The 21,281-nt window shown below is 35.7% G+C and overlaps 1 protein-coding gene across 4 annotated transcripts; it reads right to left on the bottom strand.

The window, feature by feature from the left end:
- Window positions 1-204: 204 nt before the first annotated feature.
- OSGIN2 (oxidative stress induced growth inhibitor family member 2) lies at window positions 205-21,080 on the bottom strand. 4 transcript variants are annotated; one of them, XM_081258232.1, is made up of 7 exons: window positions 20,794-21,080; window positions 16,279-17,485; window positions 14,054-14,208; window positions 8,297-8,433; window positions 7,542-7,733; window positions 4,900-4,991; window positions 436-2,453 (listed from the first exon to the last, which is right to left on the bottom strand). In XM_081258232.1, exons 2-7 carry the CDS (start codon window positions 16,311-16,313, stop codon window positions 1,418-1,420), a joined length of 1,647 nt encoding a protein of 548 aa, XP_081114358.1. In that variant the 5' UTR covers window positions 16,314-17,485; window positions 20,794-21,080; the 3' UTR covers window positions 436-1,417. The 4 variants fall into 4 exon arrangements, with proteins under 4 accessions (XP_081114359.1, XP_081114358.1, XP_081114356.1 ...); XM_081258230.1 differs by having other exon boundaries at window positions 17,071-17,485; XM_081258231.1 differs by lacking the exon at window positions 16,279-17,485.
- Window positions 21,081-21,281: the final 201 nt, after the last annotated feature.

Genomic DNA, 21,281 nt, shown 5'->3' with positions numbered 1-21,281 from the left:
ATGCACTGCAATGAAGAGTAGCCCCCACTCACTGCAATTAGAGAAAGACTGTGCACAGCAACGAAGACCCAATGCAGCCATAAATAAATAAATAAATAAATAAATAAATAAATAAATAAATAAATAAAAATAGAAATAGACTTTGAATAAACACATTCCAGGTGAAATAAACTTTGCCAAAAAAAAATAACAGAGAGAAAAAGACTTGAGAAATTCAATTTGCCATGGAGAACTTCACAAGTAACACTTTTCTTGTCTAATTTCTGGGGATTTGCATGAAAACACAAGACATTAAGCACACCTAAATATAAATCAAGATAGAACATATACTTCAATAAATAACCAAAGGATTAAATGCTATGTCATCTCCAATGAACAAGTTTCAAAGTAATCATCTTGAAAATAGAAAAGACAGGTTTTAACTTTTTCAATTTTAATGTTTAATAATTCTGGTAATACTCAAAAAGTATTGCAATATTATAAGTACTTATGCCCAAATATCTTAAGTTTCAGTGACAGAACTTAACTCAGTGTTCACAAAGGAATAAATAGTTCCATTCAAAATTTATTGAACTTCAAATTAGTTTAAGTATTATGCTAGTTAACTAGAGAATATATCTCTAAAAAATATCTCAGCAGGTTCCTGGATGTCTCAGTAGATGTCAACATTATTGGACCGTTTAAATTAGAAGCTGAAACTATGAATTACCTGTCAAGGTTTCAACAATAAAAAATTTTAAAAGCCCATCATATTTGTTAATAAATTAGATTTATACAATCGATAATTTCAAAATAAATAAAACCTGAGTAGTATATGCCCTCTATTTCCACCCACCCTCAGCATCTGTACCTTTACATCCCATTTTCTTTTAGACCAGTGTGTCTCAAGCTTTAATAAGCATACATATTCCTTGAGGATCTCATTAAGATGTAATTTCTGATTCAGTAAGTCTGTTGTGGGTCCTGAGAGTCTACCTTTCTAACAAGCCACAAATGAAGCTGAGGCTATCTTTGAACCACCCTTTGAGCAGCAAGGTGACCCAATATATAAAGTGAGGGAAACCTCTGGCCTAATGACTGTGGTTATATAGATTCAATGCTGTTATATTTTGTAATCAAACAAAAATAACCAACAATGATCACAAAAAATAAGTCTTGGAAGAAAAGAATGTTTTAGTTAAGTGAGAACTTAAAGTATACCAAATTGGCAGTGTTTCTATTTGTCTGACAGTTGACACCTTTGATACATTATAATGTAATCAGGACACCAAATTCTGGTAACTTTAAAAAATAGTTACTATAGCTTGAGGCTCTCCCAGTTAATTCAAGTTCAGAAAATTCAAGCCAGTACACTGTAAAACCACTATTAAAAATCTTTAATGGTAAAGTGTTCATATAAATTACTTGTAAACCTGCTCTAAGCTATCCCATCTCCTCCTCCTCTTTCAACAAATAAATGCTGCTTTTTTTTCTTCTGTCTTGTAGCTAAACAGCGTGTAACACCCAGTGCCCCTCCCTTTAAAAATCGAACAAAATTGTCTCCAACCAAAGGACCCAATGCAAAAAGGTTGGCTTCTTTAACACACTCATATGTATATGCATCTATTTCCACAGGATTACCCTTACATGTGACTGGCTGGCTTGAGTTGTGGCCTAGGTAACACCCTTGCTCCTTCAGAAAGGACAGATTGGGATGAGAACCTATCAGTACTACTGCTGCAGAGAGCTTAAATATTTTCTTCAATCCAGAGATATTTTGAAGAATGCATTTCATGTCCGACTTAAAGGAAAGCACATGGTGCTCAGGAAAACTGGTATAATCAGATAAAAGATTTGAGTCTAAAGAATATGACTGAGTACACATCATATGATAGACTTTATGGTATTCTGGATAAAGCTTTTTGGGAAGCTGTTTGAAAATTAAGCTTGGATCAGTTACTCGTCTGCGAAATACATGAATCACAGGGATATTATTGTTGTAAGCACACAGTACTGCATCAGCTGCGGTAAGCCCAGAACCTACAATTAACACTGGATCCACTTTGCCACACAACTTTCCTTTGCTTATAGCGGCTCCAAATTCAGGCATTGAATGAAACACAAAGGGAAAATCTTCCCCATCAATTTCCAAACGGCCAGGAGAATCCAATGTTCCAGTTGCCAGAGCTACATTTTCAGCAAAGAGACAGAAGGGAATATGGGAACCATCTCTTATTCGCTGATAACCCCTGATTTCCCAGTTTCTCTTGGTAAATTTTGACTTCTCTATCTGTAAATGCTGTGTTGAAATATCTCTGTCTTGACCATCATTATCAACTTGATCTCTGTAGAGTCTTGATACAGAGGTAATGTAAGTATTCTCTCTGAAATTCTTCTGAAGACCCATGACTTTTACATAATGTTTATAGTAGCGAGCTATTTCCTCTGGCATAACTCTATCCCCTTTTAGGTTCCTATAAAAAGAAAAGGAAAAATATTCTATGAGGATAATACTTTTAGTTTCCATGATTAGTACTTCTCCATCTAGTAAACTATTACATCTTTTTAATTCCTCTGGACTGTCCGAGCTAAAGCTAACACTTACCATAACACTTTACAAAGAAAGAAAGCCTTTCCTTTTCTTTAAAAATGTTAATAAATTAGTTTATCAATGGAGGAAGTCCCATGAGGGTAGAGACTGTATTTAATGCATCTGTTTCCCCAATGCCTTGTATAAGTATCTGTTCAGATTAGCTGCCTTTATCAATAAACTTTTATTAAATAAATGGATTAAAATGTGGATATCTGAAAATTAGACTATTTTAGTCTATGTCACAATTGTAATCTAAATAATTCAGTCTATAGCTATACTATTCAGTCTGTATTCTACTTAACTGTAGACTGAATTGTTTACAACCATTGAGATATTACAGGTCTGACTGCAATACATATACTTCTCAAAGATAATATCTAGACACAAGTTTTAATAAGTTGCTTTCTGTTTTCCTAATGACCAAAAATAATTCAGATCAGTCTTTTGCTGAACAAAATCATATTTAAGTAGATAACCGTTCTCTCTCTGTGTTTTCCTACTCATAGAGATCTATAAATATAAGCTGCTCTCTATGAAAAAAGCACGTTAATACATCTTTTATTTTCCACTTGAAATGTAAAGCAATGGGCGTTAGTATCATTAAACAATGCCCCAATTAGAAATGAGTAGAAATAAAAACACCAAATCAGGGAATTCCCTGGTGGTCCAGTGGTAAGGACTCCGTGCTTTCACTGCCAAAGGCCCGGGTTCGATCCCTGGTTGGGGAACTAAGATCCCATAAGCCATGCAGTGGGGCCAAGAAAACCCATAAAAAACACCAAATCATTTCACATAATTCAGTGTAACTTGTAACTGGAAGAAGTTCAAAGTTTAATGACTATAATAATTGAGATTTAGAATGTATTAACTCTCAATTTGTACAGAAACCCTATGTAATAGTTACTATTATTATCATCTTCATTTTGCAAACTAGGAAGTTGATAGCTAGTTTAAGTTATTTGACCAAGGTCATAACATTAGAAGGTACAGAGTCAGGATTTAAACCCTGCCAATCTCTAGAGGTCTAAGAGTCTTAACACTATGCAAGGGCAGGAACTAAAGCTAATATTTATCACAAGATTCATTTTCACATATTACTTAAACACACAATATGCTCAATTTAGAAGGATGAACACTCTGGTATGTAAATCATAAAGCTTTCTTTCCCTTTCTTACCCACATCATAAAGGGAAAAATATGTTGAGCGATTTCATTTTCTTACTTATGAAAATCAAGAACTTGTACAATTTGCCTAATTTTGCAACTTAACATTTCAAACCCATATAAAATTCCTTTTTAAAAACCCAAAAGTCATATTTGAAAGGTTTAAATTTACTCTGGTCTAAATTTGCTTTCCTTAAATCTTCTTAAATTAAGGATAATTACTGTAGATTAACATGGTTTCTATCTAACAGAAAGTCAAGCATTCAAACATTACAGCCCTGTTCTAACAAAGGTTGAGTAACTTCCTGCTTTAATTTATTGTTTCTGGCAGCAGTCAAATTAGAGTAGATTCTGTGTATTAGTAGTTCCTATCTATAGGAGTGCAAATGGCTTGAAAATGATAGGGCTTTTCATATTTCTCTTTTTAAATTTTGGGTTCTTTCTCCCAAATAAATACAAAATAAACTTTTATTCTTTCAAGTTGAGATTTTCATATTTTTCATATTTTCTTTGTTTTAAAATTAATTTAAAATTAATTTTCATTGAAGTATAGTTGTTTTAAAATGTTGTGTTAGGGGATTTTCATACTTTCTATTCTCATATTTTAGTATTCTTATTAAATATTTACCTCTACAGCCAAGTAGGCAATCACATCACGGATTCTATTTTATTCCATCATTCTAAATTATTCATTATATATATTCTGGTTTCACTTCAGATCATATAAATCTTAAGGTTTTTAAAATTATTCATTATATATACTCTTCTACTCTGAAAAGTCAAATAATTTAGGTATGTATACATGAGATATGCATACATGAAGTTATATATCCATTCATAAAAATAAGTTATATATATCCACTCATAAAAATAAGTAAATAAGGAAAGGATATGTACGTGGACAAGAAAGTAACAAAACAGAGTGGTTTAACAGGAGAGTGGGATAAAACTATGATTAACAATCTGCAGACAAGCCCTTACTTCTGTGTGCTTAGTTTTATAAAATCTCTAAATAGAAACTAGCTCATAACCACTGCTGCAAAGAGGTTTTATTTGAAAGACACATGCATCAATATTATTCATCTAAGACAGGATCACAACTAGTTTGAGATTTGCTGACAGACTCCCATTGTACACCAACATTTTAATAGTTTTGTCTTTACCTTCGTTTGCTAGATACCCAATCTTTAAATTTAAGTCCAGGTAGCTCCATCCAATTTCCAAAGCTGATTGTCAACATCGAGCCTTCCATATTCTATTTGAATAAAAAATGTACAATAAAAAAACACATTTTATCAGTAACAAGTTTTTTTGGTTTTTTTTTTTTAACCAAAGCCATCTCATTTACTATAATTAAGTCTGGATAAGCAGAGCTCAAAGAAGTCCTAAATGGTTGTGTAAATCACCTCTGGAAATTTATTCCAATTAACTTTCAAATATTTTCAACACTTGGTAGTATCTATACTCCTTCTTTCATGTAATTATACATTTATAAATCAGATTTACAATATTACCCAATGCCTATAATCAACATAATTAGATGCAGAATATCGTGTTAGAGGAGCATATCAGTATTTTCACTTTAAACAAAAGGGGAAAAGTTCATTCATTTCTAACACTTTAAATGTCTTTCCATTTTAATATTATTAACAATTTTTTTTTTTTTTTTGCGGTACGCGGGCCTCTCACTTCTGTGGCCTCTCCCGTTGCGGAGCACAGGCTCTGGACACACAGGCTCAGCAGCCATGGCTCCCGGGCCCAGCCGCTCCGCGGCATGTGGGATCCTCCCAGACCGGGGCACGAACCCGCGTCCCCTGCATCGGGAGGCGGACTCTCAACCACTGCGCCACCAGGGAAGCCCAACACATTTTTTTAAATGGGCAGCAAAATAGCTTCCCCGCCCAAATCAATTATGATTGTGAAGTCTAAGCTGGTTTAAATGCAGCAGGAATTGCTTTCTAAAACTAGGGAAATAAGTAAGTGGTTGCCTGATTAAGAACAGACTCACTGCTGAGGCTAATGCTGCCTTTAAGGAAGTGAGCCACTTCAAGCTTGCCCTACTTCTACTTTGCTCAGTACAAAGCAAGAAAAGCCCAAGGGCCAAAAGCACCTTTCCCAATGACGTCAACGATCTCTTTCAACCAACTCTTTTAGGCTATGCCTTCTTTTATCTGAACACTTCTTGCCCTGTTTCTACACAGCCCAGTATTGGGAATGGGACTTGTTATTATTATTATTATTGGCTAACATTTATAGAGAACTTACTATGTGTTACGGCTTATAAAGTCATATTATTTGTGAAAGTACAAGATCACCACAGGAAGAGAATGCAGCAAGTTGCCACTGCTTTGAAGCAGGCTGGGCCTGATACTAGGATTAGAACCAAGTTTCAGGTATATATCGCTTTAGCACTGATTCAAATATGTTTTTAGTAATCAAGGCTTATCCATACTTTAACTTTCCTAAATGTAAGTGGGAGAAATGAAGTAACAGAGATCAAATATTGCCTGCACATTTTTCTAAGCAGAAAATATCTATGTACAATAAAACCTCAGGAATTTATAGAAGGTTCTCTAAAAACTTAAAAAATGTATTATGGCTTTTTCAATAAATGCAGTTTTATTAAGAATGCTACTTATTAACAAAGCAAATATAAACATGTAAGCTAAAAGGCACAGATATTTTGATAGTTGCTATCCATTACCATAAAGGTAATTAAGATGAAAAAGTCAGTGATATAGTTCATCTATAAAGTCCCCAAATACTCTGAAACAATCATTTGATAAATGTAAACAACTTTTAGCCATATAACATTGCACTAATATAGGAATATCCAACTGAAGTTTATACTAAAAATTTGATATTTAAAGTTAAAATTCCCATGAAGTCTTTATTTCATAACATAGCAAAAATTATTTAACATTTATTTGTACAACAAGTGAGCACTCACCACACACTAGACACTGTACTAACTGCTAAGGACACAGGAGTGAGGAATAATTATTAGTTGCTGCCCGCTAATGAAATATGCTGGATCTTTGTGTTGATAGTCCTCTGGTTTAACCTCTGCTATGGACTGAATTGTATCACCCCCTCCCAAATACACATGCTGAAACCCTAACCCCCCAACGTTATGGCATTTGGAGATGGGGCCTTTGGAAGGTAATTAGGGCTAGATGAGGTCATGAGGCTGATGCCCTCATAACAGGATTAGTGGCTTTACAAGAAGAGAGTTCACACACTCTTTGTTACATAAGGATACGCAAGAAAGCAGCTGTCTGCAAGCCAGAAAAAGAGCCCTCACCATAAACTGAATCATCTGGCACCTTGATCTTGGATTTTCCAGCCTTCAAAGTGTGAAATCTGTTGTTTAAGACACTCAGTCTATAGTATTTTATTTTAGCAGCCCAAGCAGACTAATATAATTTTTTTCTTTTACATTTTTCATTTAAGATCTTGAAAATGTAGGGAAATAATACATATTAGAATGAAATACTGTGTGAGATTTTGTAAACTCTACAATGAATAAGTGAATTAAAAATTTTTACTATGCAAAACATCTTGAAATATTTTATGTATAATTCTTAGAGAAACACTTATTCTAAGACACTATCACTAATCAAATTTGGCTTAATTTCTACTAGTAATTAATTCATATGTATCCGAACACATTAAAATTCTCAGATAAAGATGTGGTAATCATCATATATAATATTATATCATAATGTTTAAGAATCAAAATGGTCTTATCAAGATGATGTATAATAATTCACATTCACTAAAATGCTAAGGAAAATATACTCACATGCCAAGCTCCACCAGGTGGACCTTTACCAAGAACTAAGTGAGGGATGTAATGATGCTGTTCTAATTTCCAATGCAAAATGGATGGATAATCATACCCAAAGTCAGCATCTGGATGAAGAAGTGCATCGAAAAGTACTGCAACAGGATTGGATGATCGACCCTCAAGGCCCTCAGACAAGTACTCTAAGTCCTGAATTTTTTTTTTTAAAAAGAAAGAAAAAAGGCAGATAGAGTTTGGAAAAACAAACAAAAAAACTCCAGCTAACATAATAATAGTGAAGACCATTTATTATAATGCAGCATTTCCCATAGAGTGTGCTATAAAACACTGACGTTCCTTGAGATCTTAATAGATTCTCTGGTCAAATAAGTATGGGAAAATGTTGGGTTTCAAAAAGCTAATCAGATCGTTTTACTACAAAACTTGAAGATGGCTTTAATATGCTAGTATGCCTTACTATGTCTACCATGACACTCTAATAATAAAAAGCAGCATTTCCCAAACTTACCAGAGCATAGAGCACATATTAAACTCCATCAGGAAATAATTTGTGAAATTCTGCTCTAATTAATTCAGGAAAATAAATGGAAGCAACTCAGCAGAATATATTTACAATTCTAAAATTAAAATGTTAGAAGGTGTTATTTAGAAGAAAAGGTTTTCAGCTAAGAAATACAATGCTTATATAGTAGAAAACTAACCTTGTCTCAGTATAATAAAATTTAAAAGCATCAACATGTGAAAAATAATACCTGATCAACAATGGAAAGATGTCTCGCTTCTTCTAATTTGCTATGTAAGATTGTGTTTGGATGTATTGCTTCTGATGATAAATATGGTCTGTAGCCTGACAGCATATAAGAAAGGCAGATTCCTGAGGGTCCATTTCCTATTAAAAAAAAAGGTGGAGAGGGGTGTATCTTGCATCTTAATACTCATGTTCTTTGGTTTTTCTGTTTCACAGATGGTTTTTCTCCTTCACAAATTCTTCTTTCTCTAAACTCTCAAAGCCAAGTATTCACAAGAGAAGATTTTTGTCTTCTCTCCTGTTTTCTTTTGGGAGTCTCACCTACTCAAAGCTTCAACTCTCTATGCTACTAACCCTCAAAATTAGATATCTAGGCTGACCTCTTACCCCCCAAATATATCTCAAATTTCCATATGCCACTTCTTCACCTGACTGAACCACTAATAACTTAATCACAATGTGTTCAAAAGCAAATTCATGAGTTCTTCCATTTTGGTGCCCTCTCCTTTAAACCTCATTCCTTTGCTGGTATGATACTTACCAGCAAAGTCCTAAGTTAATCAGGTTCTGGTTTAAATGTATTTTGTCACCTATATCCATTCAGTTGTCTTTGTTATTCTCACTCATATATTCTCACTCAGAAGACAAAAATCTCTTCTTGCTCCTCTTCAAGATTCACCTACTTCAAATAATTTCACATTCTACATTCAAATGAGTTCTCATAACAAGAGTTCTCATTATGTTACCCGCGCTATGTTACCCACTCTACCCAAAGCCCTTCATTGCTTGTTTCTTCTATCCAGTGTTCTCCATGTTCTGGTCTCAACCATCTTTCAAGTCCCACCTCCTAATAACTTCCCTCCTGTATTTCTATATCCTTTATCCAAAACCAAACTGGATTTTTTGTTGTTGTTGAACTCCAACAACTACTTTGATTTCTGTAGTTCTTTTAGTCTGGGTTGCCATTTCTCTATTATATCCATCTACCAAAAATTTAATCTATCTGGGACAACTGTAAGCCATCAGAAAAATATCCTGTTCCTTGTCTAATATTTTGCCCCAAATAAAATAAGCTCAAAGATGTAAACATGAAAAGTAACATCATAATATTAGGAAAGAGGTTAATATTTCTACTTATAATGCTGTAGTAAGAAGCCTTTAAGTATGACACAAAACTCAAGACAGAAAGGAAAATAAACCATTTGACTTCATAAAATTTTTTTTAAATGGCAAATATTGGGAGTTAAGATCTGAGGTAAAGAGCTAATTTCCTTGAATCAAAAAGAAAGAGACAAAACGAAAGAAAAATCATAATACCAACAGAAATAGAAGAAAAATTTGAGAAAATCCAACAATTATTCATGTAAAAACTCTCAACAAACAACAGAGGGGAAATTCCTTAACTTGATAAAGAGTATCTACAAAAATCCTACAGCTAACATCATAATTAATGGTGAGAAATTAGGGGTTTTTTTTCCCTATAAGATCAAGAAAAGGATGTCTCTTCTCACCATTCCTACTCACCACACACCTTAATGGAAATCCTAGCTAATGCACTAAGACCAGAAAAGGAAATTAAAGGTATACAGATTGGGAAAGAAGAAACAAAACTGTCTTTGTTTGTAAATGCCATGATTATCTATGTCAAAAGTCCCAAAGAATTGACCAAAGTAAACTCCTGGAAGTAACAAGCAATTATGTTGCATGAAAAAGGTTAATATATACAAGTCAATTGCTTTCCTACAGACCTGTAATGAACAAGTGGAATGTGAAATTAAATACATAACCCCACTTATATTTGCAAGAAATACTTGGGCATAAGTCTAACAAAATTCACATAAGATCTAAATGAGAAAAACCACAAAACTCTGATGAAAGAGATCAAAGAATATCTAACTGATGGAAAGCTATTCCATGTTCATGGATAGAATGATTCAATATTGTTAAGATGTCAGTTCTTCCCAACTTGATCTACAGATTTGATACGATCAAAATCAAAATCCCAGCAAGTTACTTTGTGGATATTGGCAAACTGATTCTAAAGTTTAAATGGAAAGGCAAAAGACCCAGAACTGCCAATATAATATTGAAGAACAAAGTTAGGGCTAATACCATCCAACTTCATCTTACTGTAAAACTACAGTCAACAAGACAGTGTGGAAATGAAAGAATATATAAATGAATGGAACAGAACAGACAGCCAAGAGATAGATCCTCACAAATACAGTTTTGTTTTGTTTTTTTTTTTTGCGGTACGCGGGCCTCTCACCGCTGTGGCCTCTCCCGTTGCGGAGCACAGGCTCCGGGTGCGCAGGCTCAGCGGCCATGGCTCACGGGACCAGCCCCTCCGCGGCATGTGGGATCCTCCGGACCAGGGCACAAACCCGTGTTCCCTGCATCGGCAGGCGGACTCCCAACCACTGCGCCACCAGGGAAGCCCCCAGTCAACTTATTTTTGACAAAAGAGCAAAGGCAATGCAATGGAGAAAGGATAATCTTTTCAACAAATGGTACTAGAACAACTGGACATCTACATGTAAAAAATGTGAATCTAGATACTAACTTTATATCTTTACAAAAATGAATTAAAACAGATTATAGACCTAAATATAAAACACAAAATTATAAAACATCTAGAAAATAACTATGAGAAAATCTAGGTGACGTTGGGTTTGGTAATGAGTTTTTAGATATAACACCAAAAGCAAGATCTATGAAAGAAAAAAATTGGTATGCAGGACTTCTTAAAATTTATGCTCTGCCAAGTCACTATTAAGAGAATGAAAAGGCAAGTCACAGACTAGGAGCAAATATCTGCAAAACATGTATTTGATAAAGTACTTGTTTCTAACATATACAAAGAACTCTTAAATCTCAACCATAAGAAAACCACCAACACAATCAATTAAAAAGTAGGGAAAAGTTCTGTACCTCAAGGTATAGAGATGGAATATAAGCATATGAGAAATTACTCAACATTGTATATCATTACAGAACTGCAAATTAAAACGAGATACTACACACCTATCAGAATGGCTAAACCCCAAAACACAGACAGTATCAAATGTTTCCAAGGATGTGGAACAACAGGAACTCTCATTCATAGTTGCTGGGAATGCAAAATGATACAGTCACTTTGGAAGACAATTTGACAGTTTCTTAAAAAGCTAAACATAGTCTTAACATATGACCCAGCAATCACACTCCTAGGTGGGTTGAAAACTTAATGGCCATGCAAAAATCTGCATATAAATGTTTGCAGTACTTTACTCATAAATGTCAAACACTGGAAGCAACCAAGATGTGCTTCAATAAGCCAATGGGTAAACTGAAACATCCATACAATGCAATAGTATCCAGTGATAAAAAGAAATGAGTATCAAGCCATGAAAAGACAGAGAGTGATCTTAAATGCATATTGCTAAGTCAAATAAGCCAGTCTGAAAAGGCTACATACAGTGATTGCATATATATGACATTCTGGGAAAGGCAAAACTATAGAGATAGTAAAAGGTCAGTGGTTACCAAGGGTTGATAGTTGAAGGAAAGGATGAATGGGTGGAACACAGGAGGTTTTTAGGGCAGTGAAACTATTTTATATGATGTAATAATACATGACATTATACACCCAGCAAAACCCATAGAACTGTACAACCCAAAGAGTGAACCCTAATGTGCACTATAGATTTTAGTTAATAATAATGTATAAAAACAGTGGTTCATCAATTGTGACAAATGTACCACACCAAAGCAAGATGTTAATAAAAGGTATAAAAGGGGGTTGGGAAGGAGAAGAAAAGGAATATATAATAAAGATGTTAATAAAATGTATAAAAGGGGGTTGGGAGAGTATTTACAGAAATATTCTCTGTAATTTCTGTTTCATTTTCCTATAGACTTAAACTGCTCTAAATAAAGCCTATTAAATACTGGCTATACGAAAAATAGTGGGAGTTAATGTCTCAAAGAATCACAAAGAAATAACACTCAAAAGACAATACAAAAAGAATACAAATAAGCAGTTCATAGAGAAATATATACACAGGCAGAATGTGCCCCATCTCCCAAAGATTTCCCATTCTTAACCCCAAGATCCTGAGCGTGTTACCTTACAGAGAAAAAGGACTTTGTAGATGTGATTAAATTAAGGACCGTGAGCTGGAGAGAGTAGCCTGGATTATCCAGGTGGGTCCAATCTAATCACACAAGTCCTTAAAAACAGAGACCCTTTCCCACCTGTGGTAAGGAGGAACCCTAACTATGAAAGGTTAAAAGAGAAACAACACTGCTGGCTTTGAAGATGCAGAGGGGTCCAGGAGCCAAGGAATACTAGTAGCCTCTAGAAACTGGGAAAGCAAGGAAACATTCTATCTACCCTAGAGCCTCCAAAAGGAATGCAGCCCTGCTGATACCTTGATTTTAGCCCAGTGAGACCAGTGTTGGACTTCTGTTCTATAGAACAGTTAAATACATTTATGTTGTTAAAGCCACCAGGTTTGTGGTAATTTGTTATGACAGCAACAGAAAACCAGTTACATACATTAAGGAAACTAGCCCTTTATTATGATCAGCTGGCGGTGCTATTGTCAGCAATAATGGCCCTATAAACATGAGGTTAAGCTACGCTTCGGCTAGCTGAGGCAAAATAGGAACAGATTGCTTTGGGGGAAGTAAGGTGCAGATGAAAGTAGTTTTTCTTTTTCTGACCCTGCCATAGCCCAACTAGAACAAGAAGACAGGTTCCTTTGCCTATGACAAGACATACAGGATGGAAAACCAGGGTTGGATATAAGTGGGAAATGGAACGTGAGACTTAGTTTCCAAGATATCTTGGATGAGAAATACTGCAAACACTGTCAGCTCCCCTAGAGGGGAATCTAGTGTAGAACTATCTTGCTTTCCTTCCTTCCTTCCTTCCTTCCTTTATTGAATCTCCTATGGAGAGATGTCAATATGCCAGACAGAGCACAGGACTTCCCTCTCCATTAACTTGAAACAAGTCAAAGAAACTAAGAAGTTGTATGCCATCAAGGTACATTATGTCCCATAATTCCTTCCTTTGGCTTGGTTTCACACTATAGTACTTGTCCAACTTCATGAGTTTGAATATTAGATTAAAGATACATATGACAGGTAATTAAATACATGCAATAAAACAACATCATAAAATTTTATAATTTTGAATTAGGTTTTACTAATAACTTAATTTTTAATATCTTATATACCTATGTATTGAGGTGGTACAATGGATATATAATAGTAACATATGGTTAAAATATTATAAACCTAACTGTAGAGTACTATAATGTTCTTTATTAACTGAGCACTGACTACTAACTTGCACAGGTTACTCAACTACTGAGTTTCCCTGTCTGTCCATACCCTACAACCTCAGAGGGCTATAGGTTTTAAGGCATAATCCAATAATGTACACAGAATGCTCTATACAGGGCTCTAATAACATTGGTTATCATCATTATCATAACACTGTCATATAAGTAACACAACTGACTACTGATATTTTAAAATAGAATAATATCAACGCTTCAATGAAAAAATGTTCCATTCTAACACAGAATCTAATATCAGATAAATCAATTCCTCTCTCCAAAGATTTGGTTATTGGTTATTTAAAAATATTAAGCAACCTGAGAATACTTTTCAATACAATCCTAAGAACTTGTGCTATGTAACTGTGCACTTATAAAAGTAGTAAGGATCAGAACTGTAATTTTAAGAGATAAAATGCAATAAAACTTACCTATTACTACCACAGGCAAAGTCACTGATGAATCTTCAAGTAAAGAAGTTTCTTCAACTAATGGCATAGCTTTAACTTTTCGCCCCAAATTATCACCAAAATATTGCACTAAGGAATTAAAAATCTCTCCTTCAGTTTCAGGGTCACTATAGTTTCTTTTAAAAGGAAAATATGGAACAAAAACAAAACAACAAATATATAGTCAATATAGCCTTTATAAAAATCTGTCTTTATTCAGATTTTATTTAGGCCATAAAATATTCAATAGTTCCATAAAAGGAGAAAAGAAAATCCTTTTGATTAATGCTTTCAAATTAGTACCTTAGCCACGTCAACGTACACCACTTTGTTAGAAATCCTAAATACAGTGGTCCCTCGGTATCCAAGGGGGGTTGGTTCCAGAACTACCCCAGGATAGGGCAGAGTTCCCCAGGATACACTGACAGATTCCTCACCCCCAGTAATTGGGCTCCCCTAACTTTACATGGCCCCTTTTGGCCAGAACTGATACCCTTTGGATATGGCTACTTAGGAAAGCCCCTCCTCACACTGCAAGCCTGCCTCTGAAAGAAGTCTTATGCTCAATCCATCCCTTTCAGAGCATTCCAACTCCCACCACTGATCAGATCCAGATGTACTAGCTGTCTTGCCTTCTGCTTCTTGACAACTGAACTCAACTTGAGTATATTATACTTGGGCCTGTCCCTGATATTTCTCCAAAGTGTGTGCCCAGGACAGGTTCCCCAGCTTCCTTTGGATGCTTCTGATTAGTCCTTTTAGGTATCCAGGCCTCATTAATATTATGGTGGTTGTAAAGGCCACAGTTCTTTTTCAGGAGATGCAGACATCATGGCCAGTCTCCTCCTGACATCCCTATCTCAAACACTGTTGCTTCCATATATATAACCTGGAATTTAATTAATAAAAATGATCATCACTCTGAGATTCTGGTAATTAAAAAGATATCTCCTTCTTCAAACCCTAACAAATGTTTCACATTAATAAAAGGGCAGATATGCTGGGGGTTACAGTCAACTTGAGACTATATAAATATTAAACTAGATACTTGAATATTATCTGATATCCTGCACACTCTGAGAACAAACTGATAATCCTCTGAATGACTGAATGAAGGTACTTTAGCAGTTACTACCATATTTGATTTTATAAGCAAAACTCAATGATCTAAGATGCCTTGGCCAGTTTCTTAAGTCTACAAATAAACACTGTGAAACAAATATTTAATATTTAAATTCCTTAAGAACAAAAAAATCATGGCTAGAAGAGAAGTGTTGGCTTAAACTCTGAATCACTTTTACTTAAAGGTACAGTAGAATTCATTTTTTAAATAACTTATTAAGAGGCATTTAATATTCTAAGTCAAGATGTCTCAAGAAACCTTTTTTTTTTTCTGGCAGGCCTCAGAATTTTAATATAGCTATCAATTCTATAATTTTACTATACCTTTTGTTTTGAATTTTATTTATTTTTGTACAGCAGGTTCTGACTATTTATCTATTTTATACATATTAGTAAATCCCAATCTCCCAATCATATATGTCAATTCCAATCTCCCAATTCATCCCACCACCACCAACCCCGACTATACATTTTACAAGGATCTTTCATTACACTGGACTAGTCTTCTCAAATAACTGGTTTATACTTAAGAAAAAAGAGGTTAAGACAATTAGAAATAAAATGCCTCCTCTGTTAGGCTTCTATTAATCAAGAAAGACAAAGTTTTCAAGAGCTCAAAAACATCAGATCATCTGATCAGGCCTTAGACCAAGGTAAATAAATAGAGGTAACTTGGTAATGCTTTAAAAAAAAAAAGACCTTTAATGAGATAAAATTCACATATAAAATTCACCCTTTCATTTATTTTTTTTTGGCGGCACCACTTGGCATGTGGGATCTTAGTTTCCTGACAGAGATTGAACCCACGCCCCCTGGAGTGGAAGCATGGAGTCTTAACCACTGGACTGCCAGGGAAGTCCAAAATTCACCCTTTTAAAGTGTACAATTCAGGGCTCTAAGTAGTCACAAGGTTTTGCAATCACTACCAATAACTTCAGAGAAATTTTATCACCCTAAAAGTATATGCTGCACCCATTAGCACTCATTCCTCATTCTTCCCTCCCCGCAGCCATTGGCAGCCACTAATCTACTATCTTACTGATATGCCTACTCTGGAAATTTCAAATAAATGGAACTCCTCATACATTATGTAGCCTTTTGTGTCTGGCTTCTTCCACATAGCATGTTTTCAAGGTTCACCCAGGTGGTAGGATGTATTGGTACTTCATTCCTTTTTATGCCTGAATAATATTCCATTGTATATTACCCACTCATGAGCTGATAAACATTTGGATGGTTTCCACTTTTTGGCTATTACAAATATGTTATGAACATTCATGTATAAATTTTTGTGTGGACAAATGTTTTCATTTCTCTTAGGAGTGCATGCAATGGCTGGGCTGTAAACTCTCTGTCTAACATCTTGAGGAATTAGTAAACTATTTTCCCAAGTGTGCATCATCTTACATTCCCACCAGTGAAATGAGGGTCCCAATGTCTCCACATCCTCACCAGCATGTTATTTTTTGTTTTCTATTTTAGCCATTCTAGTAGGTATAAAGTAGCATCTCATTGCAGTTTTCATTAGCATTTCCCTAATGACTAATAATGTTAAGCATCTTTTCATGTGCTTATTGGCCACCTGTATATCTTCTTCAGAGAATAATTCAAATTATTTGCCCACTTTCCAACTGGGCTGTCTTTTTTATTGTTGAGTTTAAAAAATTCTTTATATGTCCTGGATACAAGTCCCTTTTTGGATATATGATTTGTAAATATTTTCTCCCATTTTGTGGGTTGTCTTTTCACTGTCTTTATATTGTCTTTTAAATCACAGAAGTTTTCATTTTCGATCAAGTCCAATTTATTTTTTTCTTTTGTTGCTGTACTTTTGGTGTCATATCTAAGAAAGCACTGCCTAATCTAAGATTACAAACCTGTTTTCTTCTATGAGTTTTATAGCTCTAGTTCTTAAATTTAGGTCTTTCATCCATTTTGAGTTAACATTTATATATAGTATGAGGTAGCAGTCCAACTTCATTCTTCTGCTTGTGAATATCCATCTGTCTTGGCATCATTTGTTGAAAAGACTGATATTTCCCTTTTGTCTTGGGATCCCACAGAAACCAACTGACAACAAATGAAGGGAATTATTTCTGGACTCTCAATTCTATTCCATTGATCTATGTTTATCTTTATGCCAACGTAACACTGTCTTGATTACAGTTTCTTTGTGTAAGTTGTAAAATTAGGAAGTGTGAATCCTCCAACTTTGTTCTTTTTGCAAGATTGTCTTGGCTATTCTGGGTTCCTTGTAATTCCATGTGACTTTTAGGATCTGCTCATCAATTTCTGAAAAAAAAAAGGCAGCTAGGATTTTGATAGGATTACACTGAATTTGTAGATAAATTCAAGGAATATTGCCATTATTGCCATCTTAAGAATACTAAGCTTTTCAATCCATGAACATGGGATTCCTTACCATTTATTTAGGCCTCCTTTCATTCTTTTCAATGTTTTCTAGTTTTCAATGTACAAGTTTCACTTTTCTTCTGTTAAATTTATTCCTAAATATTTCATTCTCTTTGATGCTAGTATAAATTGAATTGTTTTATCAATTTCATTGTCAGATTGTTCATTGTAAGTGTACAGAAATACAATTGATTTTTGTATGTTGATCTTGTATTCTGCAATATCACTGAATTCATTTATTAGATCTAGTAGGTTTTTTGTGTGTGTGTGTGGGCCTCAAGCAATTTGACACTAGTCTCTCCCAAGACTCAAGTAGAGTATATAGAGCCAAAGTTTTAGTTTATCTTAATTCTCCAGAGTACACGTAATTTGTTCTGATTTTCTACTATCTGGTCATACGTATAATCTTTGTGTATATAATCCATAATATTGGTATAAACTATTTGCAATAAACTTGCATGGTACTTGATAAATACTGGTTTAACACAGGCATGAAAAACTGAATCAAGAGAAGAAATGAAAATTAGGTTCACTGAATTTACATAAAGCAACAATGAAACAAAGACCTATTAGTAAGTATTCTTTCTAAAAAATTCAGTCTAAACTATAAATTTAGTATTGCTGTACATATTTTACAGTATATGCATACTATATGCATACTGTGTTCACAGGTCTATGAATAGTGAAAATTTCCACTGCAGATATCCAATGTGCTGAATGCTTGTTCTATTTAAAACAAGTATTTGAGTAATAAAAAAATCTACTTAAAAAAATCTACTTTTCCCTTATTTGAGGCAATAAATTGGAAAATATAATTAAATTTTAGGAAATAGTAAAGAAGAGCACTTTACACATATGCAAAAATAGTTACCTTATTCTTAGGCATCAAATTAGAAGACTATTTGAAATTTCAGATGATTTTAGATGCCTTCCATGTTTTGTTTTTGAAACATTATGGTCCAAAGACTCAAAACAAATTTAAAAGGATGGCACAGACATAATATTTGAATAACAAAACACTTTTCTCACACCTAGCAATACTTTTCTAAATGACCCTTCAAAATGAAATGCTTTACTACCTGAGTTTAGTCTTTGGAAGCATGAGCTTAGAATTTACCAAATTGATACTACCATAAGAAAAGAAGGTTCTAAAGTCACAAAGGAAGTCAGTCACACTCTCTATCTTCTAGAACAGGAAGTATGGAAGTTGGAAAGTTAGGAGACAGTTCTCTCACAATATTTATTCTTTCAGATATAAGGCAAGATCCAAAATGTAGACACTGTCACAATTGGTTTTAAAATGTGTTCCTAATGAAATTACTCAAAAAAAAAAATTGTGCTAGTAAATTATAAACCTTCTCCTAAGGAAATGTTTTAATTATTAAATAAACGTTTTCTTTTTTAAATTTTAGATAAGATAGAGCTGTTTATACAATGGAAATATGGTTTATCAATCACAATTTTTATTCTTTGGCTAGCAGGCTTGTTTTCCCTTATCCCTCAAGATCAAAATATAGCAAATACCTTGTTTTCACCTCCTCCTCCACATTTCTGTACAAGGACGTAAGCACATGATATTCACTACCTAGGATTAGTTGAACACGTATGAATCCCAAGCTGTGTCCTTAGAATTCAACTGTACCAAAAGGTGTCAAAAGGCTTTTGGACAGTACTTTCTAAAAGGCATATTATTTTCTCAGGGGCTTCAGTTTAACAAGTTTTCACTAGGGGAACTTGTTTTCTAAAGTTCTCCAAAGTGGATCTGATATTCTCAAATCACTATCAAGTAGGTAACACACAAATTTACCTAGAATTTAAAATCCAGCAGTTTATTACATAAAATAATTTTTAATATCCAGAATTTAGAGACTCCTACAAAACTCACTGAGAAGGTAGGCAAGCCTGGATTGCTGCTCTAGTTCAACAGGAATTCTGAGTCTTTTCTGTGCGTTACACCCCTTTTGCAATTTGGTGAAGCCTCTGGACCTCTTCTTTGAATAATATTATTAAACACATAACAGGATTTACAAGGAAACTAAAAAGTAAACTTGGAATGTTTTTATGTATTCCTCTATCGTATTAAATAACAAGTTCAGTGATGTAAAATAATTACTGTAATCTTGAAAAAATAAATAAACAATATTTCTAGGTATCTGCAACAATTAATGTGGTATGAAAATATCTGTGATTTCTATTCATGACAAAGTCAAAAATACTACCGTGATTTACTGCTTATATTTACAGTTGAAGAAAACAGATTTTGGTTAAAGTTGAGTGAAAATTCCTGGTACCTTTCTTTACATCCAAGTTCACTGGCCACCTAGTCTATATATGCAGCCCAATTTAAGAACTCTGATCAGAATTTCACATTTTACAAAAGACGTTTTGCATATCATTATTCTAGCACATTCGTGTATATATAAGGCAAGGCACTTTCCTAAAGTCTTCGCTAAGCTTCTCTTTTCTTCACCACAAGGTTAAAACTAGTTTCAAGTTGCTTTCGGTCTTTCTCTCCATAACTGAATGAAATGTTGGCCAACTGTGCTAGATCTAGTGCATAAACTTTTATTTTAAAATGTATTATCCGTATCACCCCTAAAAACGTTCCTCATAATGTTAGTCTAGAATCGCCACATTTTTCAAATTTCTACAATATATATGACTTACAATGATTGACATCTTAAAAGTCAGAAACATATTTGTAGCTAGAACATCACATTTTAAACATAGCTCCCTGCCTCCCTTCAACCCAGTAACTTAGGTTATTAGATTTTTTTTTAAGAAAAAGAATGTTTAAGGTGTGTGGGGGGCTGGGAGAACCTCACAACCCTTCACTAAAACTTTGCACTACTTTTAAGTCTCAGTTCGCCGTAACCGACTAGATCCGGGCCTAGCCGGTCCCGCAGTCCCGTGACTGGCACGGTCCAGGGAGAGGAAAAGGGGACAACAGAGGAGAGTCCCCCAGAGCCAGGAGCCAAGGCGGGGAACCTCGACTAGACAGGAACAGGGAGGAAGCAGCAGCCGAGGCGGGAGGCCTCTGCAGTTCAGGCGCTTGCCTTCCACCACCGACCCGTCCCCGGCTCCCTAACCCGCGCGGCCTCTACCCATTTCGGCCCCTGCCCTGCCGCAGGGCCCCGCAGCACTCTACCCTCCGCCTGCCCCCTTTTCTTCCACGGTGGAGAAGTCACCTGAAATGACCGGCCAGGGAGCAGCGGCAGCACCACACGGGCATGGAGCGCGGCGCACGGGGCGCCCGAGCGCGACCGCCACGGCCACCTCCCTCGGCGGGGTTGCCCGTTCGGGACGCCCGCCCGGTTACGGGGTCCTCGGGGCGCCCGCGCCCCGCGCCTAGCCGTTGCCGCGACTGCCGGAAGCTGCGGTTCAGCAGCCGGCCGGGCTCTGGAGCACCCAAGCCCGCTTCAGGAAAGCGGCTTCCGCTCCTCGACTACTGGCAGCCGGACGCCGGCGGCCGATGATCTCTGGGCGCCGCGATGGGGGCGGAACGGGGCGGGGACGTGCGATGGCTGCGGCGGAGGCGGGCGGGCTCCTCCTCGCAGGTGCGGAGGCGGCGGCGGCGGGCGAGGCCCGGGATTGGTGGAGCCGCGGCCAGAGCGAGGGGCCCGGCCTGAAGAAGTGTTCGCTGAGAGGGTGGGGGGCCGAGGTAGTCCGCCCACCA

The sequence above is a fragment of the Mesoplodon bidens genome, assembly GCF_964165515.1.
Source record: "Mesoplodon bidens genome assembly, chromosome: 16".
Taxonomy (NCBI): domain Eukaryota; kingdom Metazoa; phylum Chordata; class Mammalia; order Artiodactyla; family Ziphiidae; genus Mesoplodon; species Mesoplodon bidens.
The sequence above is the reverse complement of the archived record's forward strand: the minus strand, read 5'-3'. Positions and strand labels throughout refer to the sequence as shown.

What these genes read in the sequence shown, in the direction of transcription:
- OSGIN2 (XM_081258230.1), bottom strand. Translation starts at nt 17,174, where the DNA reads ATGAAGTTGGACTGCTACCTCATACTATATATAAATGTTAACTCAAAA. An exon ending in TTTGCCTGTGGTAGTAATAG is followed by an intron (nt 8,434 to 14,053) that starts GTAAGTTTTATT and finishes TTTTTTTAATAG; the next exon opens with GAAATGGACCCTCAGGAATC. An exon ending in ATCTTTCCATTGTTGATCAG is followed by an intron (nt 7,734 to 8,296) that starts GTATTATTTTTC and finishes AAAAAAATTCAG; the next exon opens with GACTTAGAGTACTTGTCTGA.